The sequence below is a fragment of the Callorhinus ursinus genome, unplaced genomic scaffold (genome assembly GCF_003265705.2).
Source record: "Callorhinus ursinus isolate GAN/ISIS: 27379988/994484 unplaced genomic scaffold, GSC_fseal_2.0 scaffold10, whole genome shotgun sequence".
Taxonomy (NCBI): Eukaryota; Metazoa; Chordata; class Mammalia; order Carnivora; family Otariidae; genus Callorhinus; species Callorhinus ursinus.
In genome coordinates, this window is record NW_027397072.1 from 53,177,707 (window position 1) to 53,203,094 (window position 25,388).

Genomic DNA, 25,388 nt, shown 5'->3' on the forward strand with positions numbered 1-25,388 from the left:
ATGTGGCTGGTCTGACTGAGAAGTTGAATTTTAAATTAAATTAAATTTAGTTAATTAAAACTAGCTAGTGGCTACCCATAATAGACAACGCCAACGTAAACATTTTTAGCATCACAGAAAGTTCTATTGGACAACACCGCTCTGGAATGATCTGTGATTTGCTTGAGGCTACGGAAGGTCTCACAGTAGAACCAGGACCCATTAGTAATTGCTTACATTTTTTTTTTCATAATTGCTTATATTCCAAACAGGTAGGACTATAAGAAATTTTAATCGCTTTAACTACATTACTGATAAATCAAAACTAGTATTCATATCACCTCACTGCTATTTAAAAAAACAAAGAAAGTAGGGGTGCCTGGGTGACTCAGTCGTTGAGCGTCTGCCTTCGGCTCAGGTCATGATCCCAGAGTCCTGGGATCAAGCCCCACATCGGGCTCTCTGCTCAGCGGGAAGCCTGCCTCTCCCTCTCCCACTCCCCCTACTTGTGTTCCTTCTCTTGCCATGTCTCTCTCTGTCAAATAAATAAATAAAATCTTAAAAAAAAAACAAAAAACAAAATAGCAAGTGTTGGCGAGGATGTAGAGAAACTGGAACCCTGTGCTGTTGATGATAATGGAGAATGATGCAGCTGCTATAGAAACAGTATGGCTGTTCCTGAAAAAATTAAAAATAGAATTACCATAGGATCTAATACTACTACTTCTGAGTATACAGCCAAAAGAACTGAAAGCAGATCTTACAGAGATATTTGTATACCATCTTCATAGCAGCATCATTCACAATAACCAAAAGGGAGAAGCAACCCAACCTGTCCATTAACATGTGAATGGAAAAGCAAAGTGTGGGTATCCATCCACGCAATGGAATGCTTTGCAGCCTTACAAAGGAAGGGAATTCTGACACAGGCTGCAAAATGGATGAACCTTGAGGACGTTATGCTAAGTGAAATAAGCCAGTTAGACAAACACTGAATACTGTGTGATTAACTTGTATGAGACCTCTAGGGAGGTCAAACTTCTAGAAACAGGAAGCCAAATTGTGGTTGTCAGTGGCTGGGGAGAGGGAGAGATGAGGAGTTGTTTAATGGGTATAGAGTTTCAGTTCTGTGAGGTGAGAAAGTTCTGGAGATGGGCTGTACAAGAATGTGCACAGAGTTAACACTACTGAACTGTATTCTTAAAAACAGTCAAGATGGCAAATTTTATGTTATGTGTATTTTATTAAAAACAAATGTTTTTAAACTATTTGTAATCAGCAGCTGACTTGTTAAATTTCTCAAAATGCCCTTATTTGACACATTTTGTCACTCTGTGGGCTTACCTCCATCTCCTCATTCTTCGCTTCTTTGTCTAATCTCCTCACTGCTTTAGAGTCAGTTCACAGAACCATGGAGTTTTAAAGCTCAAAGGGCACAAAGGCTTCATCTAAGTAGCAAAGTAATAAACTGTAAAATTCAGATTTCCATTGAAGATCATTTCTCATGAGCCCCTCTAGCTCCCTTTATCTCTTCTTGCTCTTCATTCAGCTTCATGTTCATCTGTTATTTTCTCACTTTTTTTTTTTTTAGCTCTTGTTTAATTGAAATGTTTTTCTCTCAACCTGAAATCTGTGTCTTCCTTACAGTATGGCTACGTTTGCCTCCCTTCCTGCTTCTGTGTATTCACGGGCCACATGGTGTTTGGGCTGAGGCATTTGTGGCTTTTCATGCTCTTCCATTCTTAAATGATGAGCAGCCTATCCAGATATGGTTTTTCCCTCCAGAACAAGGTGAGTGGATTCTTCCTGGAGCGCCTTACTTTTTATTTGGATGGATTTCAAGCAGGAGCACCAGTTGCTTGTCCACGGAGGGCAGCCGAGACTCAGGAGTTCCCTGAGGAATTTCTTCCTGTTTGCATGAAGCCACTGTGCCTGCTTCTGGCTTGGAGCTGGCGGGGGGATCAGCCCCTTTTCTGGGGCAGAAATGTCCTTCCAGAGTCATTGGCCCAGGTTCGCCGCCCATCTGGCATTTTAATGGCCCTCCTCCATAGTTTCCAGTGTTGCTGCAGATTTTCCCTATTTTTATATTTGCTGGTTTGTTTGTTTTTCAGAAGAAGGGAATCAAAATGTGTCATCTAGCCAAAACTCTCAAGGGCATTTTTAATGTAGTTTTACTATATCACAAGTTTCTTTCTAAAGTGGGAATTCTGAGTGCTCCTGGTTATGTCCTTCGGTGCAAGTTTCATCCCAAGAACAGATACAATTGGACTTGTTGGATAACAGCCTCTATATTTTAAGATTTCTACCTTTTGAAAGTAACCATTACCTAATTCCACCTGCCCTGATCATTCTTCTCATCTCAAACTCATTTACTTTCCTCCGTCAAAATCAAGATATAATACCCACTGTTTGCAAATACTCCCCTTGTTGCTGATATAAGTCACAGAGCAAAGGCTGAAAAGGTTTTCCTCCCGTTTTATCCTCTAAGAGCTGAAATCTCCCTGCAGTTGTTCTTAAATTCCTCACCTCTTGGTAAGACTTGAAAGGATCCAGAAAAACCTACTCTGAGCTCTACTCCTTGTGTCCGACTTCCCCAGCCCAAACTTACTTGGAAGCCCCTTTTCACCTTGATCACTCCCAAGGGGAACTGTGCTCCTTGAAGAGCCCCCAAAACATTTGTTCATTGAATTGCATGGTTTTAAAAAATTAGACAGACCTGGATTCTAAGAGCCCAATTCCACCAGCTATGTGATCTGGGACAAGTTATTTAAATCTTTGCATCAGTTTCTTAATCTCTAAGGCATACGAAATAATAGTATCTACCCCACAGATGTTGTAAGGAAAAAGCATAAGGTTGTAAATGCAATGCCTGGCACCTAGGAGACCCACCAGAAACTGACGGTGGGTATAATGTCTCCAGAATAAATTGCTCACTAACTCTTCATTTAATTTGAGAATCACCCAGGCTATGGAGGCTCCTTCCAACATGCTTCCAAAAATGCTGTCCTTGAGGTAGTTGAAATTCACATAAGCATCCTGGAGTTCCAATGTCTTCAATACTTCCTCCCTCCTCAAAGCTTCTGGATTAAAGGCAATTTCCTATTTCTTCAGTATGGGATGGGCCCCCTTGTATCCTCAGAACTCTTAAGACACGATTACCCCTCTCCCTTCTGGTGAAAGCAACAGGTTCTTTCCTGTAGAATCCATAGTGATTCATACCTCACATACTGAACGGGACCAACCCTTCGCTATGGTTGTATATTGGTTAAGAGTACAGGGTCTAGATCCAAATTGCCCAGGTTCAAACCCTAGTGCTGCCATGTATTACCTGTGAACTTGAGCAAGGAACTGGACTACTATAAGCCTCAATTTCCTCATCCATAAAATGGGGATAGCAGTACTTGGTTCGTGGGCTTATTGCAAGGATTCAACGACATACTTCATGTCAAGAGCTCACAACAGTGTTTGGTACCTGGTAAGGACCTGTTTTTTATTAGCTATTGTAATTAGTGTTATCTGGCCACAGTAAATGAATCGGGGGTTGGTGCCAGGACAGCCATCAATGGGCTGGGCACCAGGGAAACAACTGCTTCTTGGGGTTTGATATTAATTTTACCCAACAGGGTACACACTGTGCCAAGCTCTTTTACACAGGTTCTAGCAAACGTTCTCTCTGGGGAAGTAAAAATGCAAGGTAAACAAAGCATAGGCAGGTCCCTTCACCTCCAGGTGATTCAGAAGACACTCCATGGTTCTCTGGGGTGGCCATACCATGATCTCAGTGTCAAGAACCCAGGGATCTTATATAATGATGCCCTGTGTCACCCCAAGCCCCAGGTATATTTCTGCAAGAAATTTCTGCTATTAAAGGTCATCTGTGGGAATCTTTTTTTATTTTAATAGAACATATCCCAGCCTGACCAATATACACTGAAATACAAATATAACAGGGGGTCCACCAACTAAGGCCTTACTGGCAAAAGAAAAGAAAGAAACTGCAGTTCTACTAACCTGAGCATCCTGTCTCATGAGAGCATCATCCAGATAATTTCCTTCATCCCTGCCACCCTGAGAAAAACAAAGCAAAGAGAATGAGACAGTATCCATGAAGACAGAATGTCTGGGAAGCCAAGGACATGGTCATTAGATAGAATGCCAACAGGGGTCACACTTCCAGCCTAGGGAGGGCTGAATGTGCTTCCATTATTCCTGTGGCTCTAACCTGTGCCTAGAAAACATTACCAACCAGAGAGCCAGAGATTCCTGAATGCTGCCCGGGTGTCTGTGCCAGGAGAAGTGAAGGAGAGCGAACCCCGCCTGCTGACCGCCCCTCCCCTGCTGTCTCCTCCCCTGAACCACCTCCCCCCACGCCTATGTCTTCCTAGCTGACCAAGGCCTTCCTAACTGGCAAATCTACATTGATCAATTCTGCCAAACAGGGGCTGGGGAACAGAAGAAAATCAAGAGTCTAGGACCAGCGGTGGGGCTTAAGGAGCATGTGAAAATGCTCCATCCCTCACGGACACCAGCTCTGGGAGAGGGCGGGATCGAAGCCTTGGAGGAATGCTTAAGGAGCCACAAAACAGGCGACTTCCCTCTGGTTTGTTAGACTATTTTTATTTGCTATGCTGTCTCAACATTCTATGGTCTAGGCATGGCTTGGCAGAATGCTAAATCTGGGAGGCAAAGAACAAAACGGGTAGGAAATAAGAAAAGTAGGCTGGCGTTATTAAGTATCAGAGACAGGGGAGAGAGAGGGTGCGAGATGATTTCCAGGGTCCTGCTTTGTTGGAAGAAGAGCAACAGTATTAACAGAAACAGGCAAGTCAGGAAGATGAGCCGTTTTGGGGGCGGGAGCGGGCAGAGAGAAATGAGTTCAGATTTAGGTTAGGAGGCCTGATTTGAGGAAGCACCTTAGAAAGCAGTGAGAAATGAGAGTCTTATACTCAGGAAGGAGGTCGGGATAAAGACAAAATTTGGAAGTCATGTGAAATATCTCATGGATGCATCACCTATTTTCTGGCACCTCTGATCCCACACTAGCCCAGTCCTGCTTTATTTCTCATCTGGAATATTGAAGTAAACTACCGACCTGGCCTCCCAGCCTCCAGTTCAACTGATCTTACACATCATTATTACATTACTCTTCTGAAAATGCAGTTCCCTCCAGCGTTCCCAAACCTTCAGTGGCTCCCTACTACTCTTGCAACAAGGGATCCCAGGTCTTCCTTCCACCTTGCTCCTAGAATTGCCTGCCGACTGCTCAGTTAACTGACATGAAACACCCCATGGTTCCTGCCTCCTTGCCTCTTTCTGGCTGTTCTTCCTGTGTGTGATGCACCCACCTACACCTCTGCTTCTTGAAATCCTAGCAAACCTCCAGGTCCTCTCCAAACCGGCATCTCTGTCATGAAGGCTTTGCTTTGTTTCTGCAACCAGACTCTCTCCTCGAACCTTCTTTTTACTCTGTCCCTCTCCTTGGGCACTTTTCCTGCCTTTATTACAGCAACCTGTGTACCTGATAGATAAATATAATATTTATATATATGATAACATAAACTCATAAAGCAAGGGTATCTGGCATGTAGTAGGTACTTGTATACACAAGTTTGAATAAATGGGTATGCGTGACTACCCAGAGTCTCTAAAAGAAAGAAGATGAAAACGACAGGCCCAAGAACAACACCTGGGGAACATGCACATTTGCGAGGATGAAAGGATGAGAAAGTCGGGAGAAGAGATGTGGAGTGAGCGCCCCAAGGAACTCAACCCCTGTCAGAAGCAGCCCACAGAGGGAGCAACTCACAGCGGACAGAGACACCAGCACCCTCTGGAACATGAACGAAGTGTCAGAGCGAATGTCATCTTCAAGGCTCCGCCCATACTCTGGCAAGAGAGCAAAATGAGCTGCATCAGGAGAGAGTCCTGCCCAGCACCACGTCCTGCTCCAGAGCCGTCTGCCCTCCCCAAGATTAGCCAGTTTACTGAAGCAGCTCCTCGTGAGGGTTTTCACCCTGCACAGTTTTTCAAAAACTGAACACTGATGAAATGGTCAAGGTAGGATTAGAGGAAACAAGATGTTCCTGTTCCTTAACATGAGAGGTCGAGGGGCGCCTGGGTGGCTCAGTCGGTTAAGCGTCTGCCTTCGGCTCGGGTCATGATCCCGGGGTCCTGGGATGGAGCCCCGCATCGGGATCCCTGCTCTGCGGGGAGCCTGCTTCTCCCTCTGCCTTTGCCTGCCATTCCCCCTGCTTGTGCTCTCTATCTCTCTGTCAAATAAATAAATAAGTAAAATCTTTTAAAAAAATTTTTAAAAAAAGAAAAAAAACATGGGAGGTCGAGAAGGCTGGGGCTGTAATTCTCCCTTCTGTGGTTCCTACTGCCCAGGGCTCTGTCCTCACTGTGGTTCTCAGTGACACAGAGAATGGTGACTGTTGAAAGGAAAACAGAAAGCAGTTTCTGAACCCATGTTTGGGGACCTGCAGGGGGCTGTCAGGCCCAAATTCCAGCACGTGCCTTCTGAGAGTTTCCCCCAGAGAAGCTCTAACCCTTCACAGACCCTCAGGTTTAGAAAACCTATATTCAGCAGACGTGGGGATCTGAGTGCTTGAACCAAGCTCCCAAGGTCTAGTATCTCCTGCTCTGAACACTTACCAAAAAACTCTTATTGTTTTGTTTTCTTTCTACCGGAGTAGTGCATGTTTGCTATGGGAAACTTAGGGAAAAACAAATAAATAAAATGAAGGAGGAAAAAAAAACCCCACAAAACTCTACCATAATCCCTTTAATAAAATTTAATAATATCCTTCAATACACATCTTGGTGACTACATAATACTCCACGGTGTGGGTGCACCATATTTTGCTTAGCCAATCTGCTACTGTTGGATATTTATAGCTGTATGAACAATACCAAATAAGCACTTTAGGATCTAAACCTTTTGTGCATTTTTTTATTGCCCTCTTAGGGCAAAAAGACATATTTTAAAGGCTCTTCATAAGTATCATCCTCTGGAGATTTTTAAGAGGGCAGTAAATGTCTATCTTTCTGAGATAGCTGGAGGATGTATACAGTCCCGTCTGGAGGTCAGAAGTTGGGCTAGACAGCCCCTCCAGGCCATTCCCTAGAATGTTAAGATTCATTGGTGCCACCACTTTTGAACAAACATGTTTGATTCTCTGCTTGATAATAAGAACCTTCCAACTTTCAGGGTCATAAAATGCTACACTGGGTGGCTTCAGTGGAGTGGCATCTTAACCAGAAAAGTCTTGAGAAGCCAACAGACTGTCATTTCCCTAGAGAGGGATCTGCCTGAAACTGAGGATCCCTCATGGTCAGTGTTGCTATGAAGGGGGTTTAATCTGTAGGTAACGACCCGCTGCTAGTTTACTTCTCAAATCACAGTGAAGCCTCAACGGGGCCACTGAGGATGCTACATACGAAGCTGGTAGGTCTGGTTTATGCGCCGGATCTCCTCGGGCGTCCGGGAGGCCAGGATCTCAATCAGGCAGCCCTCATCCGTGCCAGCTCCCTACACAAGAAACCCAGAGGAGAGGGAGTTTGGAGCCAGTTTACAATGTTAAATCCCAGACACAGAGGCATATATAGCCAGGAATCTGCAGAGAATAAAGACAACCCACGGGGTTCTAGCAACAGGATTTGCTAATTTTAATTGTCCTGCCCAAATTCCAATGTATTTATCATAACTGTTTTTAGTAATAACAAACATTTATGGGCTGTTTCTATTGGATGGTTATTGTGCCAGGTTATGGACAGGGCCTGCCCTCTGGGGGCGCTTAATCTTTCCTTGACTTCCCCTGTACTTTTCCTGTGAAGGGCAGAATCTCCTGGCAAAGACTGTTAACCTCTTTGTTTTCCCAGAACCTTCCACAAGGCTGTTTACGGACATGGTTGGGGAGGGTAATTGTATTTAAATTTCGTAGTTGATCATTCAAAACTGGCAGACCCTGGGCTGGGGCACAGTGGACCCAGCAATCAGGGAGGCCAAGAATCCTTTCTGACAGTTCTGAGCCTACAGCAGACCCAGAGGCTCCACTGGGTCCACCATAAAGCAGTTTCATATCTCGAAAGCAGCTAACACAGCAAGGAAGTTCCTAGAGCCGCACCACAGGCACAACCATCACCACTCCCTACGGAGCCACAGGAAAGAGCAAATGATTGCATCACTTTGTTGAGAACAACTCCTAAGTGACAACTGCTGTAATGTAATGTCATGTTCTCGCGTTGTCATCAACGAGGGAAACTCTCCTGTACCTCACCCTCCCCACTCTCACAAGGCTTTGGTCACTTTCTTGAGGAAGCCAGTCAGCGGCTGCAGGAGAGAAGGGCCACACACCTTCATGGCCCTCCGCAGCTCCTGCACGTCGTACAGCACGGTGGGCGTCATCATCCCCACGATCACCCGCTCAAAGTTGCCACTCAGTTCCGACTTCAAGTCGTCTATCAGGTCCTGCAAAGCAAGCAAGGGGCTCTGTGTAACTGCCACACTAACTTAAACCAGCCGCTCTCAAAGTGTGGGCCAGGGCTGCCTGGGGTCTCCAGACCCCTTCAGGGGGGCTGCAGGGTCGCAACTCTCTTCATGATAACACGAAGACAGTATTTGCCTTTTCACTGTCATTCTCTCACAGTTGTACAGTGGAGTTTTGCAAAGACTACTGGACACAACATACATTTCTACAATTATGTTACAAGGCTTTTTAAATGCCCCCTTTCCAACTACGTATCTGTACAAGACCAGATTTTCTTCCTATGCTTCAACCAAAACCACACATCACTGCAAACAGTGCAGAAGCAGATATGAGAATCCAACCGTGCTCCATTAAACCGGGCATTACAGAACTTCGCAAAATGTAAAACCATGCCAATTTTCTTGTAAATGTTTTTGTCTTGGAATGTATAGCTATTTTTCATAAAAGTGTTATTTATATTAACATGTAATGTGTTTATTATTTTTAAATAAGTTTTAACAGATACATATTTTTTAAATGCCTGTTTTAATTTCTAATACGGCAAATATCAATAGATATAATCCACAAAAACAAAAAAGTCCTCAGTAAGTTAAGAGTGTAAAAGGATCTTGAGATCAAAAAGTTTGTAGACTCTGACTTAAATGTATTCACTCCCTTAGCAATGTACTTTGAATATATTTCCGAGTCGATAATCACCTATGACATTTTCAACAGCTGCTAAAATTTCTATATGCACATGCAATATAATTTCTTTCATTGGTCCCCTGTTTCTATTTGTACTGTTACATATACATGCATTTAGCTGTTATCTTTGTGATCATTCATGATTATTTTTTTTAAAGATTTTATTTATTTATTTGACAGAGCAAGACACAGCGAGAGAAGGAACACAAGCAGGGGGAGGGGGAGAGGGAGAAGCAGGCTTCCTGCGGAGCAGGGAGCCTGATGCGGGGCTAGATCCCAGGACCCTGGGATCATGACCTGAGCCGAAGGCAGACGCTTAACGACTGAGCCACCCAAGGCGCCCCTATGATTATTTCTTAAGACTCAATTCCCAAAAAGAAATGTAATTCTTTGGACAAAGGACCAAATTCTAAAGAAGATTATTCACATCTCCTCCTAGAACAGGTCAGAGAGTTCAAGAACCCACTTAAGATCAACCAATATAAGAAGCTCAGATACTGTTCAAATCAGATCTCTGATTCTCACAAACCTGTCCGCACAGCCTCTGTATTTCAATCTCTTGTGCATCTTTTTACGTCAAATCCACACATACTCCGTGAACGAACAAATTAGTGCTCAATCCGTTAATGCTGGGCATCTTAACAAACTGCCATCAGATGGGCTTCGTTCGGAGGCTGAATATTCCAGTTCACATATCACATGAATGTTCACACCGATCTTCGAGAAACAGCTGCAGTTGGACTAGCTGTAAGGTTTCTCGAGGATAGAAACATTTACCAGAGTTACTGTACTCCGAGACCTAAAACACTCAGTGATAATGTTTCCTCCATAAAAAGATTCTTGCTAATCACACAGACAGGTTTTCAGTGAGGAGGAAAGGTTGGCTGGAATGGCTCTGGTAAGTGAGTTGCTGAAAACGGAGTGTGAAAGAGGGTCCCTGAGGGGTGCACGATTCAGAGCAGAAGGGGTGAGTGAACACCCTCTGAATGCATAAGCTTACAAATTATATACATGTTCACCAACACACTGGCCTCATTCTAGAATTTGAGACGGTGTCCCTCAACTGAGGATCATCACAGGAATGAATATATGCGACAAATGGGTTTAGGTGGAAGAGTCGGAATAGACTCTAAATCCTAGGAGAGCCTGTTTAAAACAAACTAGATATAAACACTGCTCCATCCACAGTGGCCTAACAGCAGCCTGACCCGGATCAGGAAGGCAGTGCTGGAAGGGTGGGGGCAGAGTCCACTGAGCGACCGAGTCCCTGCAAGGAGCTGGGTGGGAAGATACCAAGAGCCCCCTGGAATCACTGCTGGCTAAGGACAGTGGCGGGAACACGCTGAAACCGTTCTTTTTTTTTTTTTTTTTTTTTTTCAAGACCATCTTTAAACAGGGCAAGGATCTGCTCCTGAAAACCCAGGGCCACTTCAGGAATCTAGCTCGGGAAGAGACCCCAGCCTCCCTGCTGCCTGACAGCTTCTTCATCAGCCCCTGGAGCCGGAGAGGCTGCGGCCTACCCTGCCGACGGTGGTCTTGTAGGCCGTCCTGATTTCCTGGCGCTGGGCCGTGCTGCGGTAAGCGAGGATGCTGATGATGGCATCTTCGTCGGTGCCTGGCGGAGAGTGGGGACAGTGAGTGAGATGACTTGAGAGAGGAGTCAGAAAACAGCCCCCCAAGGACACCAGCGTTACCCCCAACACATGCAGAGCTCTTTTTAAGAGGTCCTTGTTCAGTAGGTTTGTCTATTTTTTTCAGGAACCAGACACTAGATTTGAGTCTTAGCCTCTCCTTGAATCAACTGTTTACCACTGAAAAAAAGGCTAACTTCTCTGAGCGTCAGCTTCCTTACCCAGGAATGTGCACCTTCCCTCACGGGGCTGCTGCAAGTGTTCAATAAAACAAGGAAGTGAATTCCTTAGCACAATGCCCCGCCGTGACTAAACAGTCGCTAAATGCTGACTGGGATTGTGTTTTACCCCTCCTCTGCAATGCTTTTCACGTCTTCTGGTTCTTCTGTATCTTCCATGTTCTTGCTTTTCCTCTCCTCATTTTTTAAAAAGACATTACTTATCTATCTGAGAGAGAAAGAGAGAGAGCAAGAGAGGCAGAGGAGGGAGAGGGAGAAGCGGCCTCCCTGCCGAGCGCAGAGCCCGATGCGGGGCTTGATCCCAAGATCCCTGAGATCACGACCTGAGCCAAAAGCAGACGCCTAACCGACTGAGCCACCCAGGCGCCCCTCTTCTCATTTTTAATCTTATCATTTCCTCTGAGTTTTGAAACAATTCGGACTCTTAATTCACTCGCACTTTGCAGGGTTCTGCTTCTTAATTTCAGCATAATTAGCGAAAAGTGTTGTGTTAGTTTCAGGTGTACAATATAGTGATTCACCACTTCTGTCCATCGCTGAGAGCTCGTCACTATTGTACTCAACCCCCTTCACCCGGCACCTGCAGGGTTTTTTTTTTTTTTTTTAAAGATTTTATTTATTTATTTGAGAGAGAGAGAATGAGAGATAGAGAGCACGAGAGGGAAGAGGGTCAGAGGGAGAAGCAGACTCCCTGCCGAGCAGGGAGCCCGATGTGGGACTCGATCCCGGGACTCCAGGATCATGACCTGAGCCGAAGGCAGTGGCTTAACCGACTGAGCCACCCAGGCGCCCCAACCTGCAGAGTTTTAATGGGCTGCTCACTGCATGCACTGGCGCTCTGAGATCCATAAATGTGTTTTTCATTTCCAAGCTATCCTTCCTGACCTCAGACAGTTCCCTTTTGATAACTGCTGACGAATTCCCACTGTGCAATACCCGACCAGAACTTCATGAGAATTACAAATTTTAAATATCCTAAATTTTGTGTGCCTGTTTCTTGAAGCAACTTTGACGGGGCGGGGGAGGGGCTTTATTCTGATTTTTCAAAATCGGTCCCTTGTCTTAGTAACAGCTGGATGTTCACGTATGTTTGGTGAGTTTTCTGCTTCCTCACTGTTTAACCTGTATGGGGAATTGTGAAGGACGACAGAAGAGATTCTACTGGGATATTTCAGGGAGAAATGAAAAAGTCTAGATTTACCATAGTTATTCTTTGCAAGATTAGAAATCCAGAAAAGTGTGAGCCGCAGGGACGGAAGCTACAGAACTTTGTTTACATACCTTAGGGACCTACTCTCTGTTCTCTTAAAAAAAAAAAGAGGTATCTATATACAACCTTCCTATTTTCCTTCAGAACTCTCAGTGAGGGAAGATCCATCTTTCGCTCACCCGTTTCTATAAAAGGCACCATCCTTCTTTCAGTCAGGTTTGAACCCTCAAAATAGATTTTTTTTTTTTACCCTCTCTCATCCTCCACATTCAAATTTCCTGCCAAGGCATACAAAATCTAACTCTAAAAATCGTTTTTGCCTCCATCCCCTCTTTGATTCCTACCACTACTACTCCAATTCAGGATTTTGGGGGCTTAGACACATGTAATGTCTGTTAACTGGTATTCTTATCTCCTAATTGGTCTTTCCAAAGTCCTGCCAGATTCATTTTCCTAAAAAGAAAAACTCTCAGAGGACCCCTCCCCTGCTCAGGAATACACAATGCCCCCCCCGCCAGTCATCTGCTGGATTTACTACAGGAGCTGCAGTCTGGCATTTGAGACTTTCTACAATATCCCATTCACTGTTGTAAATATCCACACAAAAGGATACCAGGCAGCCAAATTCACAGACCTAGCTCTTGAATTATTTAATGTACTTGATCCAACTGTACTGCACTCCTTTCTCCTGACCTTCTTCATTCCCAGTCTACTGGTTTGTATGTCCCTCTAGCCACCCCATAAGAGTGTCATGATTGTGGCACTGGTTTCCTGGACAATGCTTTTGGGTCATCCCCCCATGTCTGTGATTCTACAGGTGGCCTTCCCGGTAGCAACCCCAGGACCTCCCTTTGGTACCAGCCAACGCTTGCTTTCCAACTACCTCCTGCTGCAAGCCACCTCTCCATGTATTTACTGTGAGTCCCCTAGGCCTCAGCTAAACTGGAAAAGGGACAATGCTCACACTCCTCTCATGCCTTTGCTCATGCTATTGCATTCACCTGAAACACATTCTCTCTTGCCTCTGTTGAAACAACTCATCTTGCAAAGCCCATCTCAAATTCTATATCCTCTGAGTTTTGCCTGATGCCCCCAAATTAAATGTGATCTCCTCTCTGAACCTAATGGGATCTCATTTGTGCCCCTCCTATCACTATCATATTGTGATAGCTATTATCACATTATTGTAGTTATTTCTGTGCACACCTTACCCATCGAGCATCCATGGACTCGCTGGACTAGGTTTTATAATCCATGTCTCCTCCAACTCTCTGCCTTACATTGGTCCCCATATAACAGACATTGACAAGAACCAGTTGTCAAATGTCTCCTGACTTTTGAGAATTATGAATGCAATGTGGTCCACATTCTGAATTATGGTATTCTTGCTATATACCAAAGAAATAGGAAAACATGAAAAAAAGAGTGGGCCAAGCACACTTTCCATCTTATTTATGAAAAAGGGAAAATGAGGGGAAGGACATATCGATTCAGAACAATGTTCCACTCAGAGGTGGGCAGCAGGACAGCACAGGCACTTAAACTCCAGCTCTGGAGTCACGCTGCCTCGGTCTGACTGCCTGGAATTGCCTAGAATCCTGAGTTTAACACCTACTATCTCTGAGATGTGGGGCAAGTTAGCTAACCTCCCTAAATCTCAACTTCGCAGCAGTAAAACAGGCTGTTGTCTGTTATTGTTCTTGTCGTATGTGCTGCTAGTAACACTGGGGCTAAGTAAAACAAGCTCTTCGGGGGGAGAAAAACTGGGAAATAAGGCTTCATGATCAAATGTTTTTAACCAAATCACAAGAAGATTATAAATAGCAGCTATGAACCAAGGGCACTTCTCTGGCCAAACATCCACCCAGGCAAGGGCGGCCAGAGCACGCCCATGTGCTGAGTGTGACTCATGGCTCAGTTCCACTTATTATGTGATTTCACTTCTCTGGGTCTCAGTTTCACATCCATGAGATGGGCTGAAAATAACAAGTGCAGTCGCTGCTTTCACTGCATTGTTGCGCTGTTGTGTACATACCCATCGAAATAATTGTGAAAGTGCTTTGTAAACCCTATGGCACCAAACACATACAGCACTAACTGGACAACAGATACATTTCTAAAGTTTACATTTAGATTTGTAACGTTCTCATGCAAAACAGATTTAAGTGGGGAAATCCAGAACGAGTGCATTAAATGTTAATTCTGTAAGAAAAGTAACGAATACCCTCCCATCTAATCTGTCTTAAAAGCCAACTTGTTCCCACTGTATTTTCTTAGAGACCTGCTCATTTTTTGCCAGTGGGCCCAGCACCCTCTGTGTGACTCTGTGATGCACAACACCTAAGGGCGTGTTTCCGTCCAGTGGGACACTTACCAAGCCCCTTCATGGCCTTCCTCAGGGTCTGGGCATCTTCAGTGGCACTGAATCCTGAAGCAGCTTTGATGGTGCCTCCTTTGGCTGCCTGGGCACACAGAGAAAGATGTGACTGAGTGGCATCATCTCCTTCAGCACGCACCTGCTGAGCATCTACCATGGGCCAAACACTATTCCTGGTGCTGGGGATACGGCAGTGAGCATGAGAGATGAGGCTCTTGCTCCCATGGAGCTGATGCTCTAGTTCAGGAGGAGGCAGACTGTAAATAAGCCAACAAATGAATATATACATGGTGTCCAGTGGTGGGAAATGCTAAGGAGCAGATAGAGAGGTCCCAGAGGGGCTGCTCTGGGTGGTGACATTTAGGCTGAGATCTGAATGACATGAAGCAGCTGGCCATGCAAAGATAGGGGGTTTCGGGGTCGTGGTGGTGGTGGTGGTGGTGGTGGTGGTGGTGGTGGTGGTGGTGTTATAAGCAGAGGAAACAGCCAAGGCAAAGGCCCCAAGGCTGGAACTAAAGGAGCAGAAGAGAGGCCAGTGTGGCCCAAGTTGGTGTGGGCAAGGAGGACAGTGGTCAGCTAAGTTCCACTACCACCTGTGCAGTAATCTTGTTCCCCCACCCCCACCCCTGTGAAAGGAACATATCAAACCTGAATCCAATCAGGCCCCTAGAGCCAAATAGCAAGTTACAGATACTAGAAGAGGGAAATGTCAACCCATAGCACAGGGTTGTAATCAGCAAAATCCAGACTGTGAGAAACACTATTTGATGAATGATCTAGGTTTATCAACAAATCAACTGCAAAGAGAGTAAGAAAAGGGGGGGGGGGAGAATACTAGCTTAAAAGAGATTTAAAAAGGCATATCAATAATCATAATTTGGATCCTAAATCAACACTAAAAAAAAATGAGTTATGAGACAACTGGAAATCTGAACACTGACTTGATATTTGATGACATTAAGAAACTAGCATTAACATTTTTAGGTATGATAATGGTACGGTGGTTATATTTTATTTTTGAGAGTTTTAATCTCATATAGATTGAAAGGGTTTACAGATGAGAGGATAAGACGTCTGGAATTTGCTTCAAAATAACACAGGTCAGGGGAAGTAAGTGGAGATAAAGAAGAAACAAGACTGACCATGAGTTAAGAAAAGAATTATTGGTAGGCACACAGGGGTTCTTTTTAATACTCAGTCTACTACTTTCCTATGTTTTACACTTTTCCATAATAAAAGTTTCAAAAATGAAAAAGGGAGAAGGAAAATCAGAGATCTGGGCTGGGGCCAGAACAAGGCAGCCCGCACTGGGGTAAGGGGTTTATTGTCTGTCCTATGTGCAGTGGGAAGCCACTGGCAGGTTTTAAGCAAGGGGATGAAGGGGTATGATCTGATTTACATGTTAAAAAAGATCTCTCAGGCTGCTGAAGGGAGAGGCAGAGACCAGTTAGGAATCTGGAGCAAGCCCCATAGACATGATGCTAGATAAGGGTGAAAGATTTGAAAGGGGAAGAAACAGGCAGACTCAGCACATATTTTGGAGCAAAGGCGACAGAACTTGCTGATGGATGGATGTGGGAGGTGAGGAAAGAAAAGAATCAAGTGTAACTCTAAATCTTTCCCCTGAGCAGCCGAGTGCAGAGTGGTATCATTTACCCAAATGGGGAAAACTAGAGACCTACCAGATTTGGCATCGGGGGTGGAAGGCAGGGGGAGTGGGATTTAGAAGTTCTATTTTCAAAACGTTAAGCTTGGGATGTCCATTAAACACTCAAGTGGAGTTGTAAAAAGCACAGCTGGTTATAAAATATAAGCAGAAATCAAATCGAGACACATCAGCATGTGGATGGTATTGGATGAAATGACCTAGGGAGGAAGCGATTTCAACAACAGGGGTCCTAGGACAAGCCTGGGCCTCTCCGGTAGTAGAAGTCAAGCAGAGGAGAGCCTAGAAAGGATGATCAAGAAAGATCGGTCCTTGGGGCGCCTGGGTGGCTCAGTCGGTTAAGAGTCTGCCTCTGGCTCAGGTCCTGATCCCAGGGTCCTGGGACTGAGCTCCACATGGGCTCCCTGCTCAGTGGGGAGCCTGCTTCTCCCTCTCCCTCTGCCCCTCCCTGTGCTTGTGCTCTCTTGTGCTCTCTCTCTCTCAAATAAATAAAAGGAAGGAAGGAAGGAAGGAAGGAAGGAAGGATCCTTGAAGTAAAAGGAAAACCGGGATAGCATGTTGTCCAGAGGCTGAGGAAGGAGCGAGGGGTCAGTGTGTGCCAAGGGTAGTGGAAGAGGAGGACACCAAAGGAATGGTCAGATTTGGCAACACGGAGGTTCCTGGTGACCCTGACAAGACCTTTTACAGTAGACTGGAGGAGACTGAAGCCTGATTGAGTGGGCAGAGGGGAAAATGGAAAGTCATGAGGAGGAGAGAGCCACCCTGGACAACAGAGATGATGACTAGCATCACTAGAAATGATCAAATGCCTTAAAGTAAGAGGTACTCTGATGTTACAAGGGATTAAAAGTTAGTGAACCTGAGGTGAAAGACCTGTACTCTGAAAACTATAAAACACTGATAAAAGAAATTGAAGATGACACAAACAAATGGAAAGATATTCCATGTTCATGGGTTGGGAGAACAAATATTGTTAAAATGTCCATACTACCCAAAGCAATCTACAGATTTAATGTAATCCCTATCAAAATACCAACAGCATTTTTCACAGAACTAGAAAAAAGTAACAGTAGAATTTGTATGAAACCACAAAAGATCCTGAATAGCCAGAGCAATCCGAAAAAAAACAAAACTGGAGGTATCACCATCCCAGATTTCAAGATATACTATAAGCTGTAGTAATCAAAACAATATGGTACTGGCACAAAAATAGACACACAGACCAATGGAACAGAATAGAGAGCCCAGAAATAACCCCATGATTATACAGGCAATTGATCTTCAAGAAAGGAGGCAAGAATACACAATAGGAGAAAGTCTCTTCAACAAATGGTGTTGGGAAAACTAGACAGCTACATGCAAAAGAATGAAACTGGACCACTTTCCTACACCATACACAAAAATAAACTCAAAATGGGATTTTGAGTTTATTTTTTGAGTTTATTTAAAGACCTAAATGTGAGACCTGAAACCATAAAATTCCTAGAAGAAACCATAGGCAGTAATCTCTTTGACATCAGAGGTAGAAACATTTTTCTAGATATGTCTCCAAAGGCAAGAGAAACAAAAGCAAAATTAAACTACTGGGACTACACCAAAATGAAAAGCTTTTGCACAGTGCAGGGAACCATCAACAAAACAAAGAGACAACCCACCGAATGGGAGAAGATATTTCCAAATGATATATCCGATAAGGGGTTAATATCCAGAATATATACGTAATTTATTGTAGAGAGCAAAATGGAGTCCCTCATTTCAAGCAGGAGCCTGGGTCAAGCAATGACGCAAGCAGTTAAGGTACTGCAGCTAGGAGATATGGCGGGGACCAGCGTCAGCTGACACTCCAGAACTGATAAGGAGCAGAACCAGAGGAGGTCTGCGGGGACCCAAAACCGATTAAATCCCTTTAAAAAGGGAAGGATTTTGGCAGCAAACTGTCAGACTCTTCAGACATGACCCCTCTATGTCTGACCACTTAAAAAAGGCAACTGCCACCAAAGGTTCTGCTGGATTGATCTTCGAACAGAACCGCGATCCTTCACTGCTTGAACATCAGAAGCAGTAGTGCCGAGAGCTGACCCGGACCAGACCAAGGCCTTATCTCAACTGCGGGCCCACAGACTGACTTCACGTTTGGTTCCTTAACTTCCTGCACCCTTCTGTGAGCTTGTTTGTTGTGTGGCTTGTCTTCTGTCCTGCCTTGTGTGCTGTATAAGAAGCCAAGTTTAATCACATGTGAATTGTCATTGGGTTTGGAATCCTGAACCCGCTTTATAATTGTGATTTGACTTTGCTTTAGGATTGAATAAAGCTGACATTGTGGAAAGACACAACTCATGTATGCGCCTTCATAGCGTGCTCATGACATTTACACAAACTCAACATCAAAAAAACAAATAATCTAAAAATGGGCAGAAGACATGAATAGAGATTCTTCCAAGAAGACATACTGATGGCCAATGGACACAAGAAAAGATGCTCAACATCACTCATCACTAGGGAAAGGCAAATCAAAACCACAATGAGGTATCACCTCACACCTGTCAGAATGGCTAAGATCAAAAACAAGAAACAACAAGTGCTGGCAAGGATGTGGAATAAAAAGGAACCCTTGTTGCTGCTGGCAGGAATGCAAACTGGTGCAGCCACTGTGGAAGACAGTATGGAGGTTCTTCAAAAAAGTAAAAACAGAACTACCGTATGATTCAGTAATTCGACTACTGGGTATTCCAAAGAAAGCAAAAACACTAACTCAAAAGGATATATGCACCCATATTTTTATTGCAACATTATTTACAATAGCCAAAATATGGAATCAACCCAAGTGTTCGTCCATATAGATGAATGGATAAAGAGGATGTGGTAGATATAATACAATGGAATATTACTCAGCCATAAAAAAAAGAATGAAGGGCACCTGGGTGGCTCAGTTGGCTAAGCGTCTGCCTTCAGCTCAGGTCATGACCCCAGGGTCCTGGGATCGAGTCCCACATCAGGCTTCCTGCTCAGAGGGGAGTCTGCTTCTCCCTCTCCCTCTGCTCCTCCCCCCTCCACTTGTGCTCAGTCTCTCTCTCTCTGAAATAAATAAATAACTTTAAAAAGAAATGAGTAAAAAATGTAAAAAGAATGAAATCTTGCCATTTGCAGCAACATGGATAGATCTATAGAGTATTATGCTAAATGGAATAAGTCAGTCAGAGAAAGACAAACACCATATGATGTCGCTCATATGTGGAATTTAAGAAATAAAGCAAATGAACAAAGAAAAAGAGGACAAACAGAAAAACAGACTTTTAACTACAGTGAACAAACTGATGGTTACCAAAGGGGAGGGGGCAGGGATGTGGAAATAGGTGATTGGGATTGAGAGTACTATTATGATGAGCGCTGAGCCATGTAAAGAGTTGTTGAATCACTATATTGTACACCAGAAACTAATGTAACACTGTATGTCAATGACACTGGAATTTTAAAAACTAATAAATAAAAATTTAAGATGAGTGAACCTGATCCTGTCAAAATAAAAATCAAAAATTAAAAACAACAGCAAGCAAAACTGAGGCCAGTGACCAGTAGGGACCACCGCCGTTGTATTATGATTTAGAGATAATTTACTGATTAAGATCAAGGTGCCCTGAATGTCTTGAATATATTTACTGATTTATTAATACGTGATTTATGTTGTGGGAGGTAGTGTAGACAAACACATATAATGCAATATGAAAAATCAGACTCCTGGGTGGCTCAGTCAGTTAAGCGTCTGCCTTTGGCTCAGATCATGATCTCAGGATCCTGGGATTGAATCCCCCATTGGGCTCCTTGCTCAGCGGCAAGTCTGCTTCTCCCTCTCCCTCTGTGATCTCTCTCACTTTTGCTCTCTCTCAAATATATAAATAAAATCAAATAAATAGGGGTGCCTGGGTGGCTCAGTCGGTTAGGTGGCCTGCTCTTGATTTCAGCTCAGGTCATGATCTCAGGGTTCTGGGATCAAACCCCATGTCGGGGTCCAGGTCTACCTAAGGATTCTCTCTCTCCCTCTCCCTTTGCCCCTCCCCTGTTCTCTCTCCCAAATAAATAAATAAATCTTTAAAAATAAATAAATATGTAAATAAGTAGATGGGGAAATTCAGTGACAGGGCATAAAACACAGAAAACTAAGGTAAAGCTAGGGGGGTGGGAAGGAAACCAAAATGCAGACCTTAAGAGCCTATACAGTTATTAGAGGGAAGCCACAGATTTCTCTGCCTAGAAGCCAAAGCAAGAGGGAACTGTAATCAGTAATGAGAGATTCACTGTGTCTGTAAGAGGAAAAGAGACCAGTTGCCCCAGAACTGCCCTGCTTTTCTTTGTACTGAGATTACAGAGAGGCAATCTGCATTACTAGAGCTCTTCTGGGCTCCTTGATTTAGCAGTAGAGGGTAGAATCAAACTAGCTTTGGGTTTTTGTTTTGTTTTTTAGAGAGGAGGGGGGAGAGAGAGAGAAGAGAGGGTAGGAGCAGAGGGAACAAGAGAGAGAGTCCCAAGCAGTCTCCATGCCCCAGCCTGGAGCCTGACACGGGGCGTGATCTCATGACCCTGAGATCATGACCTGAGCTGAAATCAAGAGTTGGGATGCCTAACCGACAGAGCCACCCAGGCGCCCCACTAGCTTTGATTTTAAATATATCTTCCTCTCCGTATCGGACACTAAGCATTATTACAGCCCTTCAGCAACCCATGTTTTGATATTCTGAATTTCGTTTTCTTGTCCTTAAAAATGACCCAATTAGTCATGACCAGCATTAGAACTGTTCTGCCTCGTCTCCTTTCCCTTAGTTAATTTGTCAGGTGTCTGCACTGTGGTATGCATTTGATTGGCTGAGGTTGCACATGGGGAGGATCTAAGTGATCTTCTTGGCACCAGGATGTCAATGGGGTTCAGACCAAGCTGGATACTTTCCTCTGTTCATAGATGGTGCTATGTGCTTTTACGATGCTAGGGCTCACAAGCTGAGGGTAAGGCTAAATTTAGGGCTCAGGTCACATAGTAGGTCTGTTTCTCCTGACTTTTCTGATAACGTCCTTTTTGGTAAATGGTGGTAGGATGTTATGGTAATGGGAGGAAACAGAACAGGGAGATGATATGAATTACTGAGTGAGAAGGGTTTTATATCTTATATAAGCCTTGGTTGAAATGTACCCATAGCCTTATGCCCATGATCCAGTAAAATCTAATATTCATGAAGAGAGTTCCATCTCCTCTACATCACTCTTAGGGTCACGAACACTATAAAGGGAATTCTGATATTGAGGGAAATTTCATCTGTGGGTCTTTGTGAAGGAGACACACCGGGCTACAGTGAGAGGTAGTAAAGCTTACTAGGGGGAACATGGATATTGGGGTGGGATAGACCCAGCTTTGAATCTTAGCTTCAACCCTTTCCTTTTTTTTAGAAATGTGTTTTTTTTAAGATTTTATTTATCTGACAGCAAGTGAGAGAGCACAAGCAGGGGGAGCAGCAGAGGCAGAGGGAGAAGCAGGGGCTCAATCCCAGGACCCCGGGATCATGACCTGAGCTGAAGGCAGACGCTTAACCGTCTGAGCCACCCAGGCATCCCGGCTTCAACCCTTTCTAGCTGGGTTGTCAATAGGGGGAGTTTCATTTTTCTCACCTGTACAGTACATTAAGATTAATGATATCAACTCACAGAGTTCTTGAAAAAATGAAGAATAATATAACAAAGCATTTAGCACAGAATCCAGCAAAGTAGTAAACACTAAAACAAAAGTTCAAACTCAGTGGCTATCATCGCCATCATAATTATTAAATATGACTTCAACAAGATCTCCACAATAAATATAAGAGTGAACATTCTTATATCTATTTCTGATAATCTCTCTTTTTTTTTTTAAGATTTTATTCGTTTATTTGACAGAGAGAGAGACAGCGAGAGCAGGAACACAAGCAGGGGGAGTGGGAGAGGGAGAAGTGAGCTTCCCACAGAGCAGGGAGCCTGAGGCGGGGCTTGATCCCAGGACTCTGGGATCATGACCTGGGCCAAAGGCAGACACTTAACAACTGAGCCACCCAGGTGCCCCTCTGATAATATCTTAATGTAAGCCCATGGGGTAATGCCAAAGCAAAATCCAGAATAGAGCATTTGTACAGGTGGCAAAAACAACGTAGAATAGATCAAAGGCTTTCTGATGATTTAATTTCACCCAAGGACATAATGTGGACCATCTAGAGGAACAGAGGATTTTTATGCCCTTAGGGAAGCTCTCTCTGAGGACACACTTTGCTCACTGTGGTCCACATCAAGCCCATCCAAAGGCCTCAGGTACCAGAGAGTATGGGCCTTGCCTGCTGCAAGCCCAGGCCTTCACCTCCTAGATATGGTCAGCATCTAGCATTTAGTCACCACTCTCTATACACCTGACAGAGGAAAGTAGAAGTCAATGACATTAACTTCCTTGGACACTGTTATAGGTTGAATTGTAACCCCCCAAAAGATATGTTGAAGTCCTAACCCCCAGGACATCAGAATGTATTCTTATTTGGAAATAGGGTCATTGTAGATGTAATTAATTACATTAAGATGAGGGCATTCTGGAGTAGGGTGAGCCCCTAATCCAATATGACTGGTGTTCTTATAAGACAGCACGTGAGGGCGCCTTGGTGGCTCAGTTGTTAAGTGTCTGCCTTTGGCTCAGGTCATGGTCCCAGGGTCCTGGGATCGAGCCCTGCATCGGGCTCCCTGCTCAGCAGGAAGGCTGCTTCTCCCTCTCCCACTCCCCCTGCTTGTGTTCCCCCTCTCACGGTGTCTCTCTCTGTCAAATAAATAAGTAAAATCTTAAAAAAAAAAAAAAAAAGACAGCACATGAAGACACAGACACATGTCCAGGGAGAACACAACATGATGCTGAAGGCAGAGATTACAGTTAACCCTAGGACTGCCAGGAAGCCCCAGAAGCTAGGAAGAGGCAAGGAAGGAGTCACCTACAGATTTGCAGAGGGCTTCTGACCCTGCCAACATCTTGATTTTGGATTTCTGGCCTCAGAACTGTGAGGCAACAAATTTCTATTATTTTAAGCCACCCAGTTTGTGGGACTTTGTTATGGCAGCCCTAGAAAATTAATACAGGTTCTTTCATTCTTTTCTACTATGCATCAATAGTAAGTAATAAGCAAACTGGTGATTTGCTGTCAAAATTCCAACATGGCCCAACTCAGCCATTGGCTTCACTATGAGACAACTTTCTAAGTGAAATGTTTCACAGGTTTCTTTTGGGGCTTTATTGCAAAATTTTGGATGGTGCCCAAAACACTGCATTCGACTTTAACACAAACTGCATTGCTGAGGGAGGCTACTGTGGGATTAAAATTAATATCTAACAAGATGAATCAATGGAGGGATTTGCAAAGATGTTTCAGCTTATCAATTAACATTCTCAGTGACTCTTTCTTCCAGGAAAAAGATAAGCTCAGGAAACTTGTTCCTGGTCGCCCTGCAGTAACTGTATTGATCAAATTCCAGGGTGTAATGTACCATTATCCATTCTGGGGAGGTAGGGGATTCTATCCCAGGAAGGCTTCTTGTGGCAGTAGGCAAAGGAAACAGGGAGGATGTAGGAAAGAGTAATAAAAATGAATGGCTAGACACAGGCGTTAGAGCACTATCGATGAAATATTATTCAGTTATTAAATAATCAGGAAGTTAATAAATGTCAAAAGTTGGAATCCAATACAATGGAATACTGTAGGTCCACAACCCCCTCAGGAGCTTTCCTGGCATCATGTGAAGCTGACCCCTGTAGGCAGAGGGCACAGGAAGACTGAAGAAAACAAGCCGCTCCATGTCGGTAGGTGACAATTTTAACAATGGCAAAGGGAACTTACATATGAGGCTTGTCTTGAGCGGCAGCAAGACAAATTGATCCCTAGACTCATCCTTGAAATCTTAAAAAGTTTATAAAGAGGTCCTAAATGGGCTCAGTCGTATATACCATGCAGTTGTCTTCAACCACACATCACCACCTCAAGGCGATCTCCTTGGAGCAGTCTCTGGGAGCAAGAAAAGTAAGCAGAACCCACGTTCCAGACGGGCGGGGGTGAGGAGCCTCTGACTGTCCAGGTTAGTCAGTGGTCATATCTTTTTTGATGATAATCCCCAACAAATACTAATCAGCAATAAAAAGTCATGAAGGAACAAACTGCTGACATGCTCATAGCAACGTGGATGGATTGCCAAAAATACAACACTCGGTGAAAAAAGCCAGACACACAAGAGTACATATTCTATGGTTCCACTGATAGGATGTTCTAGAACAGGCAAAACTAATCTATGGTAATGACAATCAGAACAGTGGTTATATCTCTGGGGTGGAGTGGAGAGCAGGGAGGGGACCAACCTGAAAGAGGCATAAAGGAACTTCCTGGAGCGAGGAAATGTTCTTTCTTGATAGAGGAGTAGGTTACATGGTCCATGTTTGTCAAAACTCATCTACCAGTAACCTTAATAGCAGTGCATTTCACTATGTGTAAATTAAAATCTATTTAAAGGGGCGCCTGGATGGCTCAGTTGTTAAGCGTCTGCCTTCAGCTCAGGTCATGATCCTAGTGTCCTGGGATCGAGCCCCGCATCGGGCTCTCTGCTCAGCGGAAAACCTGCTTCTCCCTCTCCCACTCCTCCTGCTTGTGTTCCCTCTCTCGCTGTGTCTCTCTCTGTCAAATAAATAAATAAAATCTTTAAAAAATTAAAATAAAATCTATTTAAAAATATTGTAAATACTTGAATACAGTAGCTTTTAAAACATGTTTTCTTTTTAGAAATGTAACGTATGGGGGGGGCGGAGCAAGATGGCGGAGGAGTAGGAGACCTGGATTTCGTCTGGTCCCAGGAATTCAGCTGGATAGGGATCAAACCATTCTGAACACCTAAGAACTCAACAGGATATCGAAGAAAAGAATAGCAACAACTCTCTGAACAGAAAAGTGACCACTTTCTGGAAGGGAGGACGTGCGGAGAAGTGAATCCGAGCCGATATTCGGGAGGATAGACGGCGGGGGAGGGGGCCTCCGTCGGCCGCTTCTGGCAAGTGATAGAGCCGCGGAGCACAAAATCGGAACTTT

At 44.1% G+C, this 25,388-nt stretch overlaps 1 protein-coding gene across 1 annotated transcript in view; it reads right to left on the bottom strand.

Annotated features, from left to right (window-relative positions):
* The window catches only part of ANXA4 (annexin A4), a 76,921-nt gene that overhangs the window by 11,750 nt on the left and 39,783 nt on the right, over positions 1-25,388 (bottom strand). The window contains exons 3-8 of the mRNA XM_025868540.2: positions 14,607-14,694; positions 10,673-10,767; positions 8,336-8,449; positions 7,420-7,510; positions 5,786-5,865; positions 3,991-4,047 (exon numbers count right to left, since the gene is read on the bottom strand). Coding sequence (XP_025724325.1) covers positions 3,991-4,047; positions 5,786-5,865; positions 7,420-7,510; positions 8,336-8,449; positions 10,673-10,767; positions 14,607-14,694 — 525 coding nt within the window. The remainder of the gene's footprint in view (positions 1-3,990; positions 4,048-5,785; positions 5,866-7,419; positions 7,511-8,335; positions 8,450-10,672; positions 10,768-14,606; positions 14,695-25,388) is intronic.